At 39.0% G+C, this 23,341-nt stretch overlaps 3 protein-coding genes across 3 annotated transcripts in view; all 3 read right to left on the bottom strand.

Moving 5' to 3' along the window:
* LOC140245232 (uncharacterized) overlaps positions 1-23,341 on the bottom strand; it is a 208,910-nt gene that overhangs the window by 102,541 nt on the left and 83,028 nt on the right. The gene's annotated exons all lie outside the window — the stretch shown is intronic.
* Positions 14,649-18,281, bottom strand: LOC140244999 (uncharacterized). Its single transcript, XM_072324591.1, has 2 exons — positions 18,246-18,281; positions 14,649-15,680 (listed from the first exon to the last, which is right to left on the bottom strand). The coding sequence occupies exon 2, from the start codon at positions 15,661-15,663 to the stop codon at positions 14,743-14,745; it is 921 nt and encodes a 306-aa protein (XP_072180692.1). The 5' UTR covers positions 15,664-15,680; positions 18,246-18,281; the 3' UTR covers positions 14,649-14,742.
* Positions 14,650-18,124, bottom strand: LOC140244998 (uncharacterized). The gene is made up of 2 exons (XM_072324590.1): positions 16,741-18,124; positions 14,650-14,776 (listed from the first exon to the last, which is right to left on the bottom strand). Exon 1 carries the CDS (start codon positions 18,009-18,011, stop codon positions 16,761-16,763), a length of 1,251 nt encoding a protein of 416 aa, XP_072180691.1. The 5' UTR covers positions 18,012-18,124; the 3' UTR covers positions 14,650-14,776; positions 16,741-16,760.

Here is a 23,341-nt window from a genome sequence, read left to right as displayed (position 1 = left end):
TATCTCCTTCTGTCAATCACTCAAATGCAAAGATAAAAGGCCAGTAAAATACCAATTGAAGCACAAATCAAGGGAATTACTAGATTCTGATCATTAGAAAGAAGGCATGCCAGTATCCCTTGGTTTTTTGTTTCATTCTTGGTCACTAATATAAAAATCGTGATTTTCCACAGAAAAAAAAATAGACAATTACTTCCAAGCTTATCATGAAATTGACAATACATTTCTTTCTTTAATTATCTTTTGTAATGTTATTGTGTAGGCTTTGTATATCTTGTCAGCAGTCTTTTTCTTTTTTATCTGGAGATAAAATACAATGATGTTGAAGAGAAAACAGACCCTAAATATTACTTTAAAAAAAAACCTAAATTCATGTGACACAACGTTACTGTTTAATGGCAATGATAATAATGATGATTGTACTTTAATTCTATTCAAAAGAAAATAACAATCATATCAATAACTGCAACATTAACAAATTAGTCTCCATAAAGTATTGCTCTTTGAATGGGCCCCGTCTTCATCACAATTCCAGTGAATGCACATGTAGGAGCCTACCCACTGCAATCTTCGCCTTCACAACGAGCCCAAACATTGATTTCCCATCGGTGGATACAATTTGTGAATATTTCGGGATCCTGTCCCAGTGCTCATACGATATTCATTTCATAATCACGGGAGATGAAGCGACATAGGATCTCCCTGATACATGCCTGTGACATTCCAAGGATATCAACCATTCATCTCATCTTTCTCTTGAAGTTTATATGCTCCCATGAAGCCAGAGAGCAGGTACAATGTACAAAGTATGTGAGTAGAGTATCTCAAACTGTAAAGGCAGGCATTTTTACACAAGTAACTTTTATACCTTATATACCTTCTGAACGGATTGTCTGATTTTCCTCAAACTTTTTCACTAATGTGTTCTAATACTGCACTTCATAGATCCACACATATAATTATTTGGGTGAACTTGTCCTTTCAGTACAAAGGCCTACATTTGTAGAACCAAGGAGAACATTGTTAAAAGGCATTAATAAAACTTTAGATTTTGTCTTTCCAGTTCTAACTTGCCACTACAGAGGGTGTGTTGAACTTGCTGGCAATCATTACAATAAAGCATATATAAAATGAAAACAAAAAAGAAAAATTGAATATGCATGCCCAATTGCTAAATAAAAATTCTAAGACCGATATAAAAAAAAAAGAAGAAAAATTAAGAAAAGCCAAATGGATCAGAGGATTCAAACCACATGCCCCATTTTCTTGAGTTACGTGCAAGAAGTGTAACTTGGTAAATTTTTATTAGATTACAATAATATTCCTTCCTTCAGGGGGTACCACTGGAAGGTGCTTGTGGCTTTAAATCAATCCAGATGTTCCCGCTGCACTTTAATAATGCTCAAGATCTCAGTTGGTTACCCCATTTGTGGCTGAAGTAGAAGGATTCTTCAGGGGGACTTGGATCCAAAACATGTGGGGACAATTTCCTCATTGATATCAACTCTTCATGATTTATAAAATAAAGAGGACAGCAGTCAAGTTCCCCCCCCCCCCCACGGAAATATAAAAAGATCAAGGCGTGTTATATGGACCAAGTAGTTGTACATTGGATGTCATCCTTCTCAAAGGATGCTCTATCACTGAATTTCAGCTTTCACCTTAAAAATTTCGTCAAGAGGGTAAAGTATAGGAGAATATGTTCCTATCTTTCTCTTTTGCATAATCATCTGACAGAGTTATATTATTGTCGCATCAACATCTTAGGCCCACTGCGCCTTTTGTTTGAGATATTTTTCAGATCAATATTGGCAGACAGACCACGTAGTTACTATTTACAACCACGAGCAAAGCACATAAGTACAGATATAGGCCTACACGTAGATCCTGGATCCCGAAGCAAAACATTTCAAGATTCTTCTATCCCAATATTCAAAACACACATCACAATAGCACAAATTCAAGGGTAGGGGGTGACCATTTTAGAATATTTAAGTCAACAAATCATCAAGAACTCCAATAAGCAGGACAGTAGAACTGTCAATCTGAACAGGCGCAAAAAAAAAAATCTCGCTATTGATCGTGTTTGACATGCCGCTATGTCGTCTTACTCTTATGAAAATGACACTCGTCGAAGGAAAAGATACAGTGTACAGTGTAGATAAGTAGCATTCCGTTATAGAACCATTTTGTGCAGAAATAGTTTAAAGGCCTATCACACTGGAGGAGACGTCACTATACAACTCGTGCGACTGTTAAGACCAAAAAATGGCTTGCACTCTCACCAAGAAGACAACTCCAGGGCAACTTCCAAAATGTCTCCAAGCACGGTGATATTCACCGGATTTCATGGGAAAGTCACCTCTACACTGCACCCCTGATCCTATCCTTTACTTCAATAAGATTCACTTTAATTTTATAGCATAATGTGGATTTAACTAATTTCACTGAAATTCAAATTGGTTCAGTCGAGTGCAGTTCAGTTACACTGAATTAGTTTCACCTCAAACTTGCTCAAAGACAGTGAAAACATACACACACAAAAAACAGCAACATACAACTTCCATGCTGCAGAGTATACGTATCTGCTATCTGTTGGCACGAGGAGATATTCATCTGCCACAAAAAGGAAATGACATTCTAATCTGAAGTCTAGACCTACTATCTGTCAACAGTCAGTGGCTAGCTGCCAAAATACTAGTGGACATCGTGGGAAAATGGTACCATTATCATCCAGGATGAAAAGAGATAATTATATGGAAATTTATCAAGACTGCCTTCACTGACTACAGATAGGAAGGCTAAAATTATCTTAGTACATTTGATGGAGTCAAAAGGAGCCTGAGCTTTCGATCCTAGCAGAATCTTTATCAGAGGCAAAATGTACATTTGAAGTACAATAAACGAACGTTATTCACTTACATTGTAAACAATTACGGTAGAAAAATCAGCTTGGAAAAATCTTATGAAGAAATATAAATTGAAGTAGTATTCTCTCACAAACCTTTCAACACAAATTGGGCTAACGCAGTATGAATCATTATGGTCAGCAGAACATTTTGTTTCATCTACATGCATTTTGTAAAAAAAAAAGAGAGAGAATGAAATGTGGTATTCAACACCTGTTTCACCCACCATACATTAAACATCACACCATAATAAGGCTTTGCCGGAATAAAGAGGATAGAATTGTGTTGCATCTTCCATAGAAGACCACCTTGGGAGATTTGGAGAAATCTCTCACCGGTTGGGCGTGCTATTGGGCGGAGCATGGTGCCGAACTTTTCAAAGGAACTGAATAGACACTCAAGGGGGAAGAGCCCGAGCAATTTGCTGGTATTGAGACGACAAACTAAATACTTTGGAGAAGTGCTTTCAAGGGCCCTTGTCGATATGTCTGCTACTCTACAAGAGTGGAATTAACCGCCCAACCGCGGCAGAGCAGATGGGGGTGTTCAGACATAAATGTGACAGAGATTGTAATGCAACTTGGTTCATACATCAGTTTTCAACTGTGTTCATGCAACTTAAAGAAAAAAAAACCCACAGAAACGGAGAATATCAATAATGATGGAGTTTAGCCAGTATTCAACTATTAATGTCCTTTTTGCAAAAGCCTACGTACATATTTGGCAAAGCACAAAACACTTGCATGGAGTGTGAGCCAAAGGGTCAGAAGATCGGCACAGGTTTACAGTGACCTCAGCATGACCCTCGACTTGATCTATCATTTTCTGTGCTGGGTTGATGCATGACGGGAGGGATTAAATAATATTGGTTTTGTTTCATTCATACTGATATTCAAAGGCAATGCTCTCAATGGAAGAAAAAAGAAAGAAAAAAGAAAAAAAAATGGTTATTTGCTAACACCACACAAATAATGGATTTTGGACTGTAGTCAAACTTAACCTGTTGGAGACCAGCCCGAATACACTCAGGCATATGGGAAATGCATTCTACAGTAAAATAAGCTTGTCCTCAATGGGCTAACAAAATAATTTAAAAAGTGTTTTATTTCCTCTATCTTTCAGCAAAGGCATATACAGTATTAACCCGTTGAGGACGAGTCCCGAGTATACTCGGGCAGGTGTCTATGGGAAATGCGTGTTGTAGCAAAATCAAACCGTCCTCAACGGGTTAAGGAAGTGGGTATGGACCAAAGATATCACAACTGAAGCTCCAAATTTGTTTGATTGCTTGTACGTCTGAACACGCCTATGGAGTTCTGATCTGGATACACTAGTATAAGAATGGGACTAATTTGATCAAAGCGACCTAAACTAAATTATATCAAAAGGAGGAGATCACTCTTACTAAAGAGGGCATTAAAGGATGATGGTTAATTTTCCTTCAAGTAGATGCATACTCACTGTAATCCTTCCAACAGGTTTCTGAATAGAACCCAGATTAGAGATACAGAGAGGACAAAACAAGTATTTTTGGTTCTTGACAATAGTTTCTCTTCACTTGGATAGCTGGCTTGTAATGCCTTTTAGACCTTATAAGATAGCAGACAGGTGTTTGAAAGATATACTCTCCTTTGCAGCATTTCATACATTTGCCTGGAATCCCTTTCAGCGGCACTTGTTTCAAAAGTCCACTACCATTTCATGAGAAAGATTGCAATTTCAATTTCAATTTCAATTTAGTTTCATATTTCTCACAAATAGAACAAAAAGGTATGATTATGCAATACAAATATTATACCAAATATACTTGTAAATTAGATGAAACTTTACCAGAATGTACAAAAGTTTGTCTTGGTATAAGCACAAGGTCTAATATACATACATCAGAGTTGAGCTGTGCTCATAATGTGAGAAATATGATAGGGCCTGCGTAAAAGCAAACTTGTACAGCTGCAGGTCCTGTAATAAATCAGATTTGGAGAAATATGAAATACAGATATTTGTTAAACCATTCTACGTTGTATGACGGGAGTAACCCATTAAAACAACAACAGAAAAAATCAAATAAATGTTACTAAATAAAATACAGAAATTTGCCTTTCTCTAGTGTGGTTGAGTTAGTAAAGTATTCCATACATGTTATGTCACCAAGTCAACATCCCCTCATTCATTTTTCCACTCACAACCTTGCACACAATATTCAGTTCACCTTCTTTGTGCATTAACATTTTACTCCATCAATACTCAGACAGCTAAAATGGTTCACAATTTTAGCGAGTTTAGAAATGAAGAAAAAAAAAGTACTGATTGTTTTCTGGTACCCATATCATCATTTTCTCGGTATCTCTAAATTGTATTTAGCCTGTTGAGGATGAGCTAATTTTGCTATATCAAGCATTTCCCATAGACATCTACCTGAATATACTTGAAACAAGTCTTTAATGGGTTAACATTGTGATTTTATTATTTTTTTTAAAACCAAATTGTAGGCCCCTTTTGTAAGTATGTGTTTTAGCTTGTTAGGACTATTGTTGTTAAATATGCTATATTCATTGTGGTTGTTTAGAAAAATATAATCACTTGCTGAATATATTATTTGTTGTTATTATGAGGACCCTTCATTTTACAAGCTTTCCCTTTTCGCAGGTCTCCTTGTCTTTCTTCTCCATCTTTTCCTGTTTAATCAATGCATTTTTTTCACTATACTTTGTAAATGTATGCTTACATTCCCATGTAATTCAAATGTATATGTTACATACAAAAGGAAGAAAGCTCAAATAAACTTGATCTTGAACTTGAACTTGTGTTGTCTGTACTCTCTGGTGCTCTTCGGAAGTGAGAAGTGGAAAACAAAATTACTAAAAATGGGTTGAATCGAGCCGACCTGTTTTCCTGAGACCAACCGAGAATCATGACTCAAATTCTGTCAATTTTTGCTGGATGACTCATGAATCTGAAAATGAAGGCTACCGACAGGACTACCCCCTGCTTGATACTGCCTGCCACGATTTCTCAAGTTTCCAAATTTAGGTGTTTCCATTCCAGCACTCTTCTTCTTCATGCACAGCATCCATCAAACTTGCTGGATCCAAATATAGGTCTTTCCTCACAAATGAAGGATTTCCTTCCATCAGGCAGGACAGGTCACTCCATTTCAGCAATATTCCGGCTGATGAGGCCAAAATAACATCATCGAAACAATCTGGTATCCAACAGGTGTCTATTTGACTCTGTTGATAGTCTATTTAATATCATCCATCCTCTCCTCTTATTGTACACTTTAAGAATTAGTAGAAAATTCAAGGCAGTGGTTATTACCTGTTGCCATGGCAGCTTTTAGTTTAATAAAAAAAGAAGGCCTATATCTCCCCAACTCTTGATGCACTTTGGGAAGTCAATTGACCCCCCCCCCCACACACACACACACACACACTTACAGTGGACTGTAGATCATTTTCTTTGGAAAGGAAGAATCTTTCCTTGAATTTCTAAAGGAGTTCCAACATTATTTGGTGTTTCAAGCACTTTATGTAAGGATGGAATACTCACTGAACAATCATGTGGATGCTCTCTTCTTTCTTGTAAACTTTTCTTGCTTACAAATGTATATTATGTGTCAATTTCCTACCATTGATTCATTACCTGTCAAACACTTTCATGGTGGGCGGGGGCAGAGAAGGCAGAGATACATTATTTCATACAATACGAGAAGAGACTTAACTTGTACCAGCTTTGGAAAATTTTACAAATAGCTCCAACCTGAAACTCAACAACTCTGGCTTTTACATTGAATGAAGGGGAGAAAATAAATAGAAAGACCTCGTACATTGTGGCTTAAATTGACAGATCCCAAATTTAACTTTCCAGATAGGTGGTAAAAAAAAAACCTTACAACTGTCTGAAAGAAAGTTAGTGGAAAGCAGAATAAAAGTAACAAAAGCATTGCAATCCTTTCCTTTCCTTTCTTTCTTTCTTTTTTTGCATTTCTTTCATCTCTTCGAGGGGGGGGGGGAACATTCATGAACAATATTGACATGGTGAGTGAATGTGTCCTTTCTTGTACAGGAGTGGTAGTTCATGAGGAAGCTTTCGTGAAATTAGAAGTATCCTGCGGGTGGGGTGGGTGGTGCATCATGTAGGCTTCTGTTTGTTGAACACTGCCCAACAGTGTTCGCTCCAAAATAAATAGACCACACTGTCTGTATTTAGAATGAAAACACAGCATTCAAAGAAACTTGTACTGTAATGCCCTCCCTCATTTAAAAAAAAAAAAAAAAAATCTGCATCACTGGTTCAACAATTTACAGGTCTGTACCTCAAAAGCAGAATGACACAAATAATTCATTCTTTGAATTACATGCGGTAACACTAACACACAAAAATGTGCTTTAGGTGCATTTCTAAACATTGTCAAAAGGGATTACTTTCTATCCCCAGTATTATTTCTAGTCTGTGGGCTTTTTAAGCTCTCCTAGTGACAATAATTCACTCAGACCACTTATTTGTGGTGAGTGTACTTATCATTTAGTGTCAACCATACAAAATATGAAACAGAAAATGGTAGAAATTAACTCTTTACTTGATTTTAAAAGTACCATTGGGAGCAGTGATTTTAAAAATGTCTGAGCAATTACATATGATGCATATGTGTAGGTCAGTTGCATGACACCAGACATCCTACCATATAAAAATTTGGCAATAAAGTATACATTTGTACATATAAGGAGCCTCAGAGGTATCACTATTTTTCTCAATAAACTGTAACTGTAGACTGTATTATAGTCCAGAAACAATTCTATTATAACTATTGTTTACATTTTGTATAGTTAAAAATACTTGACATTGATTATATGCCTACTGCTGAACATTTTTACATTGGATATTTCTATCCGTAGCTTACATGTTAGAAGTATTAAAGAATAAAAGCACTATGATATACTTCCCTGGGCAATGAAGTGACTGGCAACTGAAATTTTTGGTAACCAATGTATAGAAACATTCCACAAAGCTATACTTACTCCAGTGAGCCACTTATTCTTTGATCTAACCAAAATTTCAACCTCTAGAAAAATGTATAACTTTTTCAAGTGATTATCAAATTATCCTCAAAACATAACTCATGTGCATACGTGCCTGCATTCACCGAATCCCCATTTAATATTTGGGGTGACTTGCCGCTTAAAGGGATAGTACAGTATTGGTGGAGATGAGAATTGGGCTTTTAACTTTTTTGTGAGATACCAACAAAACACTGATGATATAATACAGAGCATACTATTTTAAGAGGAATTCAAAGTTTATTTGATGAAAATCGGGTAAGGAATGACTGAAACATCGAAAAACAAAGTAAAACAAAGCGATCATAATAAAGTGTGGGTCACACACTTTATTAGAATTGCTCTTTTTTGGATATCTCGGCCATTTCAAAACCAATTTTCATCAAATAAACATTGAATTCCTCACAGAATTACATGCTCTTTCATATTTCACAAGAGGTTTCTCATTATCCCACCAAAAAAATGTTAGCAACATGAAATTAGGTCTCAACCAAAACTATACGATACCTTTAAAGCGGGCACCTGCAAGACAAGAATTAGGATGTGTTTCAGCAGCATGATCTGAAAACGTGTTTTCAAACAGAAAGGGGTGTTTTGCAGTATGAACAGGGACCTGCTCATTTTGGAATGTACCCCTCCCTTTTCAGCCCCTCTGGTGGCTTACTTCCATTTAGAACTTCAATGGAATTTTTGACAGGTTTTGATTTCTAATCCTCCTACAGAATTATTTTTGCTGGTATTGAAGGACAAGTGGATTTTGATTTCAGTGGCTAACGCTAGATGAAAGGACAGAAACTACCTTGGCATCTCAGTTGCATTTTTTCACCCTTGCTCATTCAACCAAGGGTAATTCAGACCACACTGAGTGTAGATTATTTCAAGCAGCAGGGCATGAACTTTACTTGAATCATGAGCTCTACATCAAAAGATATAACAAACAGGGAAGGATTTTTTTTTTTCAGTTTCATAATTCTCTTCACAGAACAGCCATATGATTCGCACATGGCAGGTGTTTTGGTGGACTTTTTTTATGGCATAATCTGATTCAACTTTGCATAATTTTCTTTAATTAATATGAGCAGGAAAACCCCCCTCCTTCAAAAATTTGAATGCTTTGAATGTTTCTACAGATAAATGGCGCCATACAAATGCTGTTTCATCATCATCATCATCATCATCAAAAATAAATAAATAAAAATAAAATACTGCAACCAAATTATACCAATTTCTAAGCTTGTTTTTTTCTTGCATACATGCCGCAAGTAGATACTACAGCATCATGTGTCTCAAATATCCTTTCAAATATCTTAACAGAAAATAGTGAGCATGGATTTGAAATGAATAACCTCATGCTCTAGCATATATTGCAAATCAGGAATAATGCACTTACCAGTTTACAACATAGCATAGCTTAGTTTTACAAACATAGGAACATACATCTAGGTCAGCAAGTGGTATTGGAGAAACAAGAATATTTTGAGGCTTGAAGTCATCAGTATCAGTGACCTGTTTGAACGAAAATACTACGGCCATTTTCGTGAAGTGGATATACAGGATTTAATTTCTATTGAGAAAAAGGGGCATTGCTACACTGCAGTCAATATTTTCATAATCTAGTTAGGTGTGTGATAACAGTGTAAACACAAACTGCTCTCTTAGCTTTGCCATAGTGGTATATAAGACCCAGTTAGATATACTAAAAAGCAACTATAACAGTCTCTTATACAGCACCGATGTAGGCAAAATCTATATCAGGGTTTTCTACTCTTTATAATGTACAATAACACACCTTTTTTCAACACAGTAACTAGATGCACACTACAAGTGCCTGGAATATTCCATGTGGAATTTACAATGCATGAACTTTGACACCTGTGACAGTCAAGCATAAATCATTGCCAATTAAAACACACGCTGTGTTGCCATGGATACGGGCCTCTACAAAGTTCCATGTCTTCCAATCATCTGCGCCCACTGCTGTACAATTGCAACTGTTGCTTGAACGAACAGGGTGTGGTGTCAACCAGTAGGCCTACCCCATTGAGGACAAGTCCCGAGTATACTCCGGTAGGTGTCTATGCGAAATGTGTGTTGTAGCACAGTCAGTCTTTCCTAAATGGGTTAACACTTTGCGCTTGTGTGTGTGTATGCGTGTGTGTATGTGTTTGCCAGTTACCATGGTAGCTTTCTTTTATAACAATGATACCTATGTAGAGTACATCTCATAAAAGAGTGACAAATTTGGGCAGGAAGTGAAATTTATTAGAATGCAATGATGTGTGAAATTTTGAAACGCCATCATTTACCTACCAAAATCAGGAAGATTCAACAGAACAATCAGGAAGATACTTACATGTTTAAAATAAATGTCAATATGAGCAAAGATAATCCTAAAATCAGGGAGATGATGTTTGTGGTCTCTCATGCAGATATGGAATTTCTGACGAAGCCTCTGAGAGAATCAGAAAGACATGGTACAATTGTAGCTCTGCAATGTGATGTACCCTTTCATGCTGAACTGCTCTTTGCTATTTTTATAATGCATATTTTAAAAAAATCAAATGATGACATGTTATAATGAATTTGCTTTCTCCACAAAACTGAAATCCCTCAGATTGCTGACAGAGCAACATCAGTGAAGAATCAAGAGACAACTATCAACGCTGAGCAATGGTCGTGCAAAGTTGGGAGGCATCAGAAAAAAAAACAAACAAACAAACAAACTGACTTATTTCTCATCTCCTTCTGGTCATTACGTTGTGATGAGCAGTCCCTGTCAATGCTAATTCGTTGTCCTACTCTGTTACCACGCCCACTAAGTCATCTGTTTCTGACAATTCTGTGCATCGTTGAGGGGGAACATATTTGCAAGTACCCTTTTTCGAAGGCCCTCACGCTGCTGTTAGCACTGACAATCATGAGTGAAGAGCTTCAAAGTTGAAACTGAGCGTGTCAGGGATAAGGTCATATGCGATCTACAATTATAAAGTACTGTACTACCGTAAAATTAGAAATTTTCGTTCACATGAAAAGTTAGCAACATCACCAGGAACCAAGATTAATGACTTTTTTTCTTTTTTTTTTTGGTGGAGGTGGTGGTCTGGTAGACACAGTACATTGAATGTTAGTGACAATTCCTGAACGTTTCATGCTGCATATGTTTTTGGCTTAATTTACAGCATACGTGACTGAGAGAAAGCCTAGCCCATGCACCACTCCTATTGGGTGATTCAGTTTTAGTCAGTTCGACCAATGAGATTGCTCAGTTGGTCTATATCCACCGTCAGTGTGAAACATGCATGCATCAGCTTGTTTGGATGGCACTGTGCAGATTGGCTGTGATTTCTGCAGTTTGATAGTAAAATTCAAAGGCTTGATTATAAATTTAGAAACTTGGATAGATCTCCAAGGGCTATCTTGCTGGTCTTGGCTTTTGCTGGTGTCTTGATAAGTCTCATGTCATGATCTTCTGCGTGATATTCTTGCAATTACAGTGCACTCCCATTATAACGAACACGGTTATAAAGGAATACTGGTTACAACGAAAGAGAAATCCCGGTCGTAAAATAATCGGCTCTGTGTTTTTTTTATTGTTTATATGTTCGGTTTTAAAGAAATTTCGATATAACTGAAAGAAATTTGCCGATCCCAAGGACTTCGTTATAACGGGAATCCACTGTACTTCAGACAGAGAGCCTTTAGTATAAGCTAGGTGGTATGAATATCTAAAACGGTCTAGTTTAACAGACTCTTTCACAGGCTAAGTACTGGTTTTCATAAACAAAATCATATTTAAACATTTCAATCATGGAGTTGCCTGAAAAAGAGACTGCATCCTGCCTTATGTGCTTTATCACTTCATCTTGAGCGGAAACAGTACCACTCAAACAAATGGCTGGGTTATCTTGTTTCAATAAACAGTATGTGACTTCTGGTTCTTCACACTATTGTCTTTCTTTTTAAATACATACTTATTCAAATCAGTTTGAAATAAAAATGTATGATGACACACCATTCCACCGGAAACAAATCATCTGACAGGTATTCCTCTCGATTTGCTCAATGCCACACCAAATTCTGACCACTTGCTGGTTAAACTATATTCATCACTAGAACAGTGAGTGTAACAGGTATCACTAATTGAGTTACAGTGATGACTACAATAATGATGATGATGATGATAATTAACATGTGATGAGACTTACTTTTTTGTAATTACATCGCCCTTGGTCTTTTCAATGAGCCAGTATGCTATGATAACAATATTCAAAACGAATTATTGCAAAACAGTGCAAAAAAAGAAGAATGTTTTTTTTCTTGTGTATTCGACAATGCAAAAATCATTAACTTGTGCAGGTGAATGGGTCTCAAGTTCTAAGACATGAACTAGATACGGCTGTACCCTATTAAAATTGAGACATGAAAGAAACACATCTGCAGGGAATCACATTTTCTAAATCCACGTATCAATGCTTCCTCCAAGCATCCATTATTAAAAACATGTTTTGGCTCGTACAAAGTGGGGGAAAAACAATGAAAACAAATTCCAATACCCAACAGGTTTATTTTCGAATGTAATGCCACCCTATTCAGATAACTATTTTCCCTTTTTGCATAAACTGGATTATGACTCCAGCAAGCCATCTGAAAAACATCTTGAGGGAGAAATATTTTGTCTATGACACCCACTCCATCACAAAACAGCCCTTCTTGTTTTGCAGGGTTTCCTGAAGCAGTTTGATTTATTTTCCTAGCCCAGAACGGCAGGATAAAACAACAAAGAATCCCTCTGGTAAAAATGTATTTTCTTTTCCTCATTTCCTTCCTGATGTGCTCCCACTGATTATCTTACCCCCTGTTCAGACGCAAGCCAGTTAATACCAAAACTTGATAAAGAAACGACGTATAAAGAATCATCGTATCGCTGACAGACCGTTCAGACGCTAATTTTGACCGTTCGGGAAAACGTCTTTTAATAGTCGTACAGTTTCTCACTGCGCATGCTGTCACGGTCATGAGTGACAGGTGTGGGGTCACCTTTCGTCCGCGCGCCCTGTCCAGTTATACCATTCTATGGTCGCCATACGTTCAGACACACAATGGACACGATGGAATGCTGATTTGTTATCAAGTTCTAGTTCAAAACGATGCTCTGACCGTCGTTTCGCTGTACGTCGTTTCATTATATGTTGTTTCGTTAGTCAACGTTCAGAGGTATAAATTCATTGTATAGCTATACCGTTTTGGTATAGCTATACCATTTAAGTATATTTTTTTTTGCGTCTGAACACCCTGTTACTGGCATTGGCAGCTCAAAGCCTCTTCATCCTCTACTGAAGTAGTTCACGAAACTCACCTGACATACACACACCAAAAAAGACAGAAATCTCAATATATTCCTTTTGCTATATTGCAAATATCTTTAGATAAAATAGAAAGATTAAATGAGAACTTACCTGTTTGAAATTTGATCTTTATTTTACGAGGGAGTTGTAGGAAGAGAATACATTGAGAGACCCGCTTTGCGCACGCGCAGTCATTTTTCGAAGCATCAAATGTGGCTGCTGGATATTTGAAAGATTATGGAGAACTTAGCTTCACGTTTGAAACTTTGGGAGGGAGAGGAGGGAATGTATTCTCTTCCTACAACTCCCTCGTAAAATAAAGATCAAATTTCAAACAGGTAAGTTCTCATTTAATCTTTCTATTTTACTTCTGGAGTCTCCGAAAGAGACTACATTGAGATTTTGAAGCCCAGTAGCCATATTTGTAAGAAATATAACAGAAATGACTATGAATTGTCATTTACCAAAACGGTAAATTGTTTACCTTGCCTGGTCATTTTAGTAGAGCAGTTGAAAGACACTTGCTCCCATCCAGCAAAGGTTTTCTGTAGTACTTTCTGAAAGTCTTTTCATTCGTCCAGCCTGCCTTCTCAAGGATAAACGAAACTGGCAAGTCTGCTCTGTGTGCAGCTGACGTCGCAGCTGCTCTTGTTGAGTGAGCCTTATATTTTGAAGTGTCGATTCCTGCCGCTGTCATAACATCTTTGATCCACCTGGAGATGGTTTGTGACGTAACTTTCGCATGGGGTCTGCGAAAACTAATAAAGAGCCGACGCTCTTGGCCTCGAATTTCCTCAGTCCTCCGTATGTAGGCTTTGATGTAGTTGACAACGCACAATCGACGATCTGGAGGGTAGGCTCTCATGCTCAGTGTGTAGCCAGCGTTTCCAGGCCTATTTTGTTTCAGTAGCTCGCTGAAATGAAATGTAACTGATGATCCCTTGAGTATCATGTTGTCCAAATTCAGGAGCTGCAACGACTGTGCTCTCTGTGTTGAGATGAGAGCCATGAGCATGCATAGCTTTTTGGTGAGATCTTGTAGGCTCAGTGCATTTGCCGGTGACAGCTTTCTGAGATAGCAAAACACAATATTTACATCCCAAGTATCTACATAGCGAGGTCTTGGGGTTCGGAGATGGAAAACTCCCTTCATAAATCTTGATATCAAAATGTTGTTCCCAACTGTAGAGGCACCATCCTCAAGAACTAGGAATGATGCGAGCGCACTTCTTGCTGTGTTGAGTGCATTGTATCCAAGACCTCCTACATGAAAAAGCTCACTAAGAAATTCTAAAACAAACTGAACACTAGAGTGAAGATGGCTTTTCTTCTTACTCTTGCAAAAGTCTTTCCACTTCTTTATGTACACACAATATTGCTTCTGGGTAGAGGCTCTCCAAGAAGCGGCCAAAATGTCCACAATTTCCTTCTTTAGTCCTGTCCTTTCGAAGGGCTGCCGCATAACCTGCAACAGAGAAGATCAATTCGATCATACAAGGGATGTGGTTCATGCGTAACAGGTTGCGTTAATAGGTTCCTACTCCTTGTAATTAGCACTGCTTCACCCTTTAACATCCTTTTCAGCTTAGGAAACCATGCCTGTGTGGGCCAATTTGGCACTACCATTATGCCTTCAGCTCTATCTGTTCTAATTTTTTGAAGACATCTTGGGATGAGACAGAATGGGGGAAAGGCATAGAATTTGAATTCTCCCCAATCCAACGTAAATGCATCTACGGCTTCTGCATTTGGATCTGGCAACCAAGTGACATATCTCTCAAGTTGGTTGTTTAGTCTGGACGCAAAGAGATCAATGTCTGGAAGCCCAAAAACTGAAACTAGTTTGTTAAAGGCTTGCTTGTTAAGCATCCATTCATTTCGGTCACTGAACTTTCTAGACCTGCTGTCTGCCTCAGTGTTCTCACTCCCTGGAAGGTGTGCTGCAGTAACCCAAATATTACGTTCCATGCACCACCTCCAGATGTCTCTAGCTGCACTGTCACAGTCCTTGGACTTAATACCCCCCATGTTATTCAAATAAGCAACTGCTGTTGTGTTGTCTGACCTAAGGAGGACATGAACATCATGTAAAGAAGAGCAAAAGGACTTCAGTCCAAACCCGGCTGCCAATGTCTCCAGGTAATTGATATCATTCTTTCTAGCTCTTTCCATTTCAAGATCGTTCCATCTGCCTCCTGTTTCAATGGACAGATTTGTGGCTCCCCAACCAAGCCCACTAGCGTCTGTACGCAGCTCAAGTGTAGGTCTGTTACGCTTAATTGGTGCACACTCCTCAAAGACATGATTAATCCACCATTTGAGCTCTTCTTTCCCTTCTAATGACAGCTTCATAGGTCTGTCAAAATGGCCTTTGTTAGCTTTAAGGGCGGCAATTTTGTCACATTCTAAGCATCTGTAGAAAAGAGGGCCATGTTGGACTCCAGGGAAAGTAGCTATTATCTTCCCGATAACATGTGACACCTGCCTGATTGTGGGTCTAGTATTGTCAAGCAAGTCTGAACAGACTGTGATAATGTCCTGCATTTTCTCTTCTGGCAAGGAGATAGTCATATCACCAGTGTGCAGCTTAAACCCTAGGAATGTGAGCTCTTGTTGGGGTTCTAGCATAGATTTCTCCTCATGGACTACGAAACCTAGCTCAGACAGGAGATTTGTGGTTGCACGTACAGCCTCCTTTGTTTGTTCTATTGACTGTCCGATAATGAGAGTATCATCAAGGTAGCCTAATACTATGTGCCCCATTTCTCTCAGTGTAGCGAAAACAGGTTTCATGAGCTTGGTGAAAAGTCTGGGCGCTGTGCTGAGCCCATTTGGTAGGACTTTGAACCTGTAAAATTTCCCTTGCCATGGAAATTTCAAGAATTTTCTGTGTTCAGTGTCAATTGGAATGGAGTAGTAAGCATCTCGGAGGTCGACTGAGGCTAGGAAATCTCCTGGGGAGATTAAAAGGGCAGCTGTATGAATGTTATCCATTTTGAAGTGTTGTACGCTCACACACTTGTTCAAATCTGTCAAATCAAGTATTAGTCGAACACCCCCATTTTTCTTGGGTCGTGTGAAAATGTTTGAGAGAAATTCTCCTTCTTCATGACCACATTCTTTGATAACATTCTTAGTCAGTAAGCTTGCGATCTCTCTGTCAATACAAGCTGAATTGTGCTGGTTTGGTTTGTATTGAATGAAGGGCTTATCCCTCCTAGGGGGCATACATGCTTCTTCAAATTCAATTTTGTAACCCCTGATTGCTGCCAAAATAAATGGATCAGCTGTGATTTGGCACCATCGCCTGTAAAAAAGCCTCACTCGACCTCCGACTGCCACTGGAGCTTTCTTTGGAATACATTGCACACACGTACAAATACATTGGGGAATGCAGGTATGATCATGATGTGAATCGAAACTACCTACCTCTTTGGGTATGCTGGTAGTTATTTCTTGCGCTGCATTGGAGGCCTGTGCTGTGGAGCCTGTTGTGGGGGGCGGCTCGCTGTGCGGGGTGGTGGCTGCTTGCTGTGACCCCACTGTGGGCGCTGACCTAAAAAAGGCCTGCTACTACCGCCGGCTGTTGGTCTGTGTGTTGAGGCAGCTGAACTTGCAGTCCAGCCAGCACTTCTGTATTGTTGCTTGGAGAAAGCTGCTCCCCTGTACGGGTGGTACGTACTAGACTGTGGCCGCGAAATTGGGTTTCTCATCACCCCTGATGCAGCTTTCTGCTCCTCTTTGAGATCTTTCATTCTCTTTCCCAATTCATCCCCGAATAGGAATTTAGTGACGGGAGTGGAAGGTTTGCAAAGATGAGAGTAAGTGGCTGCCATGTCCGGCTTGATAAGTTCTTTCCTCAACGAATTGAGTTCAAAATTGGCATTGCACAGCAACGCCAATGCGTCCTGCTGTGTGTCGGTCAGCCGAGGTGATGGGAAGGACTGTATTAGCGCGCTCAGGCCCTTCGTCAGCGACTTCTGCACACGCTGTAACTTGGCATCTCTACTGCGTGTGTGTTGCGGTAGGTTATCCCAGATCGGGCCGTTCACCTTCGGTGTAGCGAGGTAAACACAGTTGCTCGGGGCTGGATACTTAGATGCCGTCTCTTCCAACACTTTTTCTTCTAGAGGGTGGCTTATGAGGTAAGTAGTAGAGCTGGCTAAGTCCTCGTCTACCGGTAGCCCTGTATCACCCGGCTTGGCAAATTTTGCTGCGAGAACGGGAATTTCTAGCACGTCTGCCGCGTCTGACGCAAATTCGCCTTCTTCTCTGTTGGCTTCGCCCGTGTCACGCACGTGCGGCTCCCCGCACTGTTGAAAATCAGTTTCCATAGGAATTTCACACTGTCCGGCGCTGTGCGCCTCATCGTACGCCACAAAATGGCGCGATGCCGGTTTCGGCGGCGTGGAGTTTACACTGGGCAGCGCGTCGACCACTTTACTCAGAAGACTTTCCAGTCTCGATAGTCTGTCCTCGACATCCGAGGATTTTTCGGCCGTCTTTGGGCCCTGCTTCGCTTGCGGCACTTTACCCGCCATGTTAGTACCGGAAACCGTGACCGACTTAACTAGTTTCTTTTTCGGCTTGACTTGTTTGCCTGTCGGAGGGGAACGTTCTTCGCAAACAACGTTGGTGTTTGCCACTGCGCCGGGCTTAGCCGGATGATGCAGCTGTTCTTGGGGCTGTTGTACCTCCATCACCGTAGCCACCGCGTGACTTTCGTGGAATGAGGCCGCTAGAAAAGGCTGTGCTTGCCGCCTTGCTAAGCACCGAATAATCGTTGTACGATATAGGAAGATAGCGGAATCTAAATTCCACTAACTGCTGGTTTCTAGAACCGTAAGTACCGCGAAATGCGAAAAAAGATCAGAATTTTCGACTGCGATAAGGGAACTGCGTTCGAATACTCGTGCGTAGAAAAGCGATATGACTGCGCGTGCGCAAAGCGGGTCTCTCAATGTAGTCTCTTTCGGAGACTCCAGAAGTAAAATGCTTCATAAAAAGTGCGCACCTTCTAAAATATGATTGGTTTTCACTGTGAAAGAAGTGAAGAATTAGATGCAGCGATAGGCCTACATTACAGCAAATGATACTCTACTGCTTGGGATACCGCCCTCTAGGAAGGGGGGGGGGGGGAGACATACTGCAGCTGAAATAAGAAAAAAAAAAAAAAAAGCTTGCCCTAAATTTATCTGATCTCAGTTAGTAGAAAGTTCTGCTGACAGAATAATATGAAAAATAATTTCAGTCACCTGTCACGCAAATTAAAAAAAGAAAGAAAAAAAAAAACGTACACACAACACACTTTTTTTTTTGGGGCAAACAAACAACAACAACAAAAACCAAAACCAAAACTGAGCTGATGGGGTGTCGGAGGAGTGAAGTGTTTTCCGTTGTGACAATTAACCTTTTAACAAGTCTGGGGGGAAGTACTGTGAACCAGTCATGGCGGTTCACAGGGTTCCTGTTTTTAGAAGGAAACTTGTGTTACTCTACAGGTGTGTGGAATGTTTTTCACAGGAAATGGCCGAACAACAAAGAGCACAGGTGAAGAAGGAGAGTCTAGGCATTTGATCTTGTATCAAGTGCAAGTATTGACAAAGGGGGAGAGAATGAAAGAAAGAACAAAAAAGGTGGTCTTGCACGCACACTGTGGAATGACCTTGAGGACAGGTGTCAGAATATCACATCTGTGATGCTTTAAGTTAAGATCCAGCAGCCCCATTCAGAAACACCTGAAATTAAAGGTACCGTTTACCACTGGGATCAGTGATTTAAAAAAAAAAATGTTTGAGTTATCACATTTGATGCATATGCGTAGGTCAGTTGTATCACAAAACATCTTACTGCATAAAACTTTTCCAATAAAGCCTAAAATAGAAAAAAAAGCCTAAAATAGAAAAGAGATATCCCTATTTTTCTAAATAAAACATAATGAAGACAAATTATTCTAGAAACAATTTTACTTTAACTATTGTTCATATTTTATATTTAACAATACTTAATATTGATTATACTGATTAAAATTTTACATTGGTTGTTTCTACCCCTAACTCACATTTTAGAACTGACTAAAGTTGGGCTTTTGTTTCATCTGCAAATGGCGAATAATGCCTTTACCTGAAACTAGTTTTCAAAAATTGATCTTAGCAACACATTGAACAAGACATCATTTCTTGTGTGTGAACACATAACATCTGGTAGTTTACAATCTCACGTCACAATGTAAAAATCTGTCTATCTTCACTTTTTTTTTTACATTCTTTTAAACCTTATAATAAGTTGCCTTGTGCAGTAAGTATGGAGGACATTAAAAATAGTGTTTTGTCTTGGCTCCAAGCTGTCAATCTGATGGCAAGTCAACAACTTCTGTATCAAAAGGCCCAAGTATTTGATGGATTGAAAATGAAATAATCCATCAATCATCAATATCTTTAGGAAATAGAGTAATGACTGTCTGCCTACCAGGTACAGGTATAAAGGTGTGATACTCTAACTTTGCATTATATCCAGTTTTTGGTCTTAAAAAAATGCAAAAGCATGTGAGAAAACTGGTGGACCCTGTTGCATAAAAGTAAAAAAAAAAATCAAACACACGTAAAAAACAAACAAAACGAAAAAAATCAAACACAAACCTCTGAATACTCGATTCTGATTGGCTGATATCTGACTTTTGTTTGATTTCTGACTTTATGTCTAATTGCATCATTTTGTGCAACAGAGCCCAGGTTTGGGGGGGGGGGGATCCCTCAGAGAACAGTGGAGTTTCTGAGTGACAGACAACAGACATGGTATCCAGTCGCAGGAAGTCTAGGGAATTATGGTCTTAGCAACACCTGTTTGGCCATTGTGCCATGCAAATGACCCAATATGGATGGCAATGCCTCAGGTAGTTAGAGGCTACATAGTAATATTGGCTGTGTTTATCTAACTCACGAGATAGAACCACATTTCCAAATGTGTTTTGCAAAGTGCGCAATATGGGTGTGGCTGAAAACACATTTTTGGGATTGCCACATTTATCTTATAATTACAGAGTTGTGATTTGGGAGTTGTCACTGCACAGCTGCTTTGTACCTTTCGACCCAGGAAGTACAGGTCAAATTAATCATCATTAACAGCTTTGCATATATTGACTTTGCAGAAAGGTTTTTGTGACACAAACATATTTCAAATTGTCCTTTTATTGGCTTTTCTAATTTCTGGTCATGAATGAAAACACAGTTGCATTTATCTCTCACCCAAAACTGCCTCAAAAACATTTGGAATGGTGATCATACCTCAGAAAATGTTTTGATAAATGCACCTGGCAATTGTCTCACTAGCTGTGCCTTCATGTTCAAACTATCTAGCTATTTTGTGGTTTTGGAATATAGCCCAATGTTACAAATATGCGTCTTCCTTTAGCTCGAAAACAGCCCGCTTTGGATATTAATCCAAAGCTGATGCATGCTTACTTTGCATCATTACTCGTTGGCTTGCTCAGCCACAAAGTTTTGTGGTCTCTGCACGCAGTAGGGCCTACAGTTCAATGGGATCATGGAGTTCTACACTGTAGGCCTATACATCAAGAAAATTTCAGTGATGGAGACGCAAACCAAATAGCACTGTTATACTGGAGATGCAACCCAAATAGTGCTATTTCACAAGGTAGACCAAGATTTGGGAGAAAATTTTCTGGATGAAATGGCATGCTATTTGTGTCTTGTAATAGTGGGGTTAACAAATTTGACATCAGGTTAATTTCCTGACACATTGTACATGATAGCCTGCTAATTTGAATTCTTGGTCTGATGAAGACAGGGCTATAGAATGAATTAACAACATTCGGAGCGCAGTAGGCCTTATATAAACTGCTAGCTTGAATAACTGTCTACTGCTGAGCAATTTGAGTATTACAAAAAAGAAAGAAAGAATGCAACTGGACATCAAAGTATGAATTGTCTCACAGGTGTCTGTCATTTCATCCTTTCAATACCCTTCGGATTAACAATTCCTCTGAGGATGGGTCACCCTCGATTCATATCTGTTTTTGTTTTATTTTTTCCATATGTTGCATTATCACACAAGGCATAATCACTACAAAGTATAATGACCTTGTCGGCATAACTTTGACAACGAGAATGCTGCTGCGGTGGGTAGATTTCCTGTCGAACCTGACAGGTGTTATTTCACAGACATTGAAAATGAAAATTTCAACTTCCTTTACCAATGAGAGTGGCTAACTAGGCCTTGCTTGCAGGAAGCCATTTCAAGTATGGGAAAAAAAGAGAAAGTACTTCAACAATTACAGCTAGAAGCAATTGATCAGGTTAATATACCTGGGCCCTGTTTTATGAAGAGTTATAATTGATTATATAGTTGATTTCTATTATAAAGTCTATGGCAGCCTGCGTGGTAAGGGAATTTACAATTGATTATATCTTTTGATAAAATGGGGCCCTGTTCTGTTACCACTATGCTACATCTACATACATTAAACATGATTTCCCTTTCACATCTTTCATGACATGATCTCTATGAAATGGCCCTTTTCTTCAAAGCATTATGGGTAATATCCTTGCTGCTAAAGATGGTATATTTGCAAGACACCATAACAACATCCATTCCTTTCATCCATACCTCTGTTTGCTGCTATTGGGTTGGTTGGTCGTTGTTGTTTTTTTTTCCCTTCTTCTTTCTCATAGGGTGTCATTTTCTTTGCCAGAGCAAACCACATTTTTTTTTTCCTGCTTTTCTGAATTTGAATGGAAAGTAGGCTTCCTATGTAATGTTTGCAGATTTCCATGAAGCAATGTCTTATTTGCCCCAACAGTGAGATGAACAGATATACAGCTACCCTATCCCCATGAGGTTTTCAAAGTGTGCCTTTTAACCCGTTGAGGACGAGGCCCAAGTATACTTGGGCAAGTGTCTATGGGAAATATGTTTTGTAGCAAAATCAGTCCACCCTCTAAGAGTTAACCCATTGAGAACAAGTCGCAAGTACATTGTATAGCCTCCCTAATCTAACAATGATGGCAAATGGTTTTGACCAAAACTGTTGAAATTAGTAACTTCTGAAAAGACCATCTAATTTTCCTCATACCATCTGATTTTCCTCATACATGTACATACAATGATAATGTCACCCCACATCTTTGGATCTTCTAATATTTCTGTATGTCTAGAAATGCACATATACATTTTGGATTAAAGTCCCCTTTCACCAAGAACTGTTCCGGGACTCCAGACTGCCTTTGTTGAGGTGTGTGAATAGCGTAACTACTGTCTGCGGTGCAGGAGCTGAGGGTACTGGGCTACCACATTCTGTGTTCACTCCAGGGAAGCAGGGCACAGTAGGAGAGATACACTGTATGAATGAGGGCAATCACCTTGGTGCGATTTTTCCTGCCTATAAACAAAACCTTGATTCTATTGTTTATGAGTGGGGTAATGCGCCCACTGTTGGATAACCACATCAATGACTATTTAGATTTGAAAACAAAATAGAAATAAAACAAAACAAATAGAGACAGACAAACAGTCCATGGGAAAGCTCCCACCTTCCTGCCCGATGAAGTCATGTCTATATTATGAATGCTGCTACTGGTTCAACAGTCTAATGAAATCCACTTTGTGGTTATCATACATTATGTGACTCAGCAAACATATAACTGGCTTTGATCGTCTATCTCAAAAATAGAACGATGGCTCAATATGTACAATATCTCAATAAAGCATACCGGCAAATTTAAGATTATTAAAAATATCAGTGTGAAATATGCCGTCTTGATGAATGACTGTCATTTATATAGGTGACAAAATCACCTATTATTCTGTTGAGTTATCACACCAAATTGTAACCTCTCGGATAATCCTCAATAAAGTGTGAGGTTTTCGTTGTTCTTCTTGTCCTATTGGAATGGTGGCAAATAAACTTGGTTTTCATATTGTGATCGAAACCCGAAAATTCTTATGTGTAATGAGGCATACGTTGTAAGTACTACACATTCCCAGCTTTCAAAAACGCCCATGGGAGCACTGA

The sequence above is a fragment of the Diadema setosum genome, chromosome 22 (genome assembly GCF_964275005.1).
Source record: "Diadema setosum chromosome 22, eeDiaSeto1, whole genome shotgun sequence".
Taxonomy (NCBI): domain Eukaryota; kingdom Metazoa; phylum Echinodermata; class Echinoidea; order Diadematoida; family Diadematidae; genus Diadema; species Diadema setosum.
This window is presented reverse-complemented; position numbering and strand designations above follow the sequence as displayed.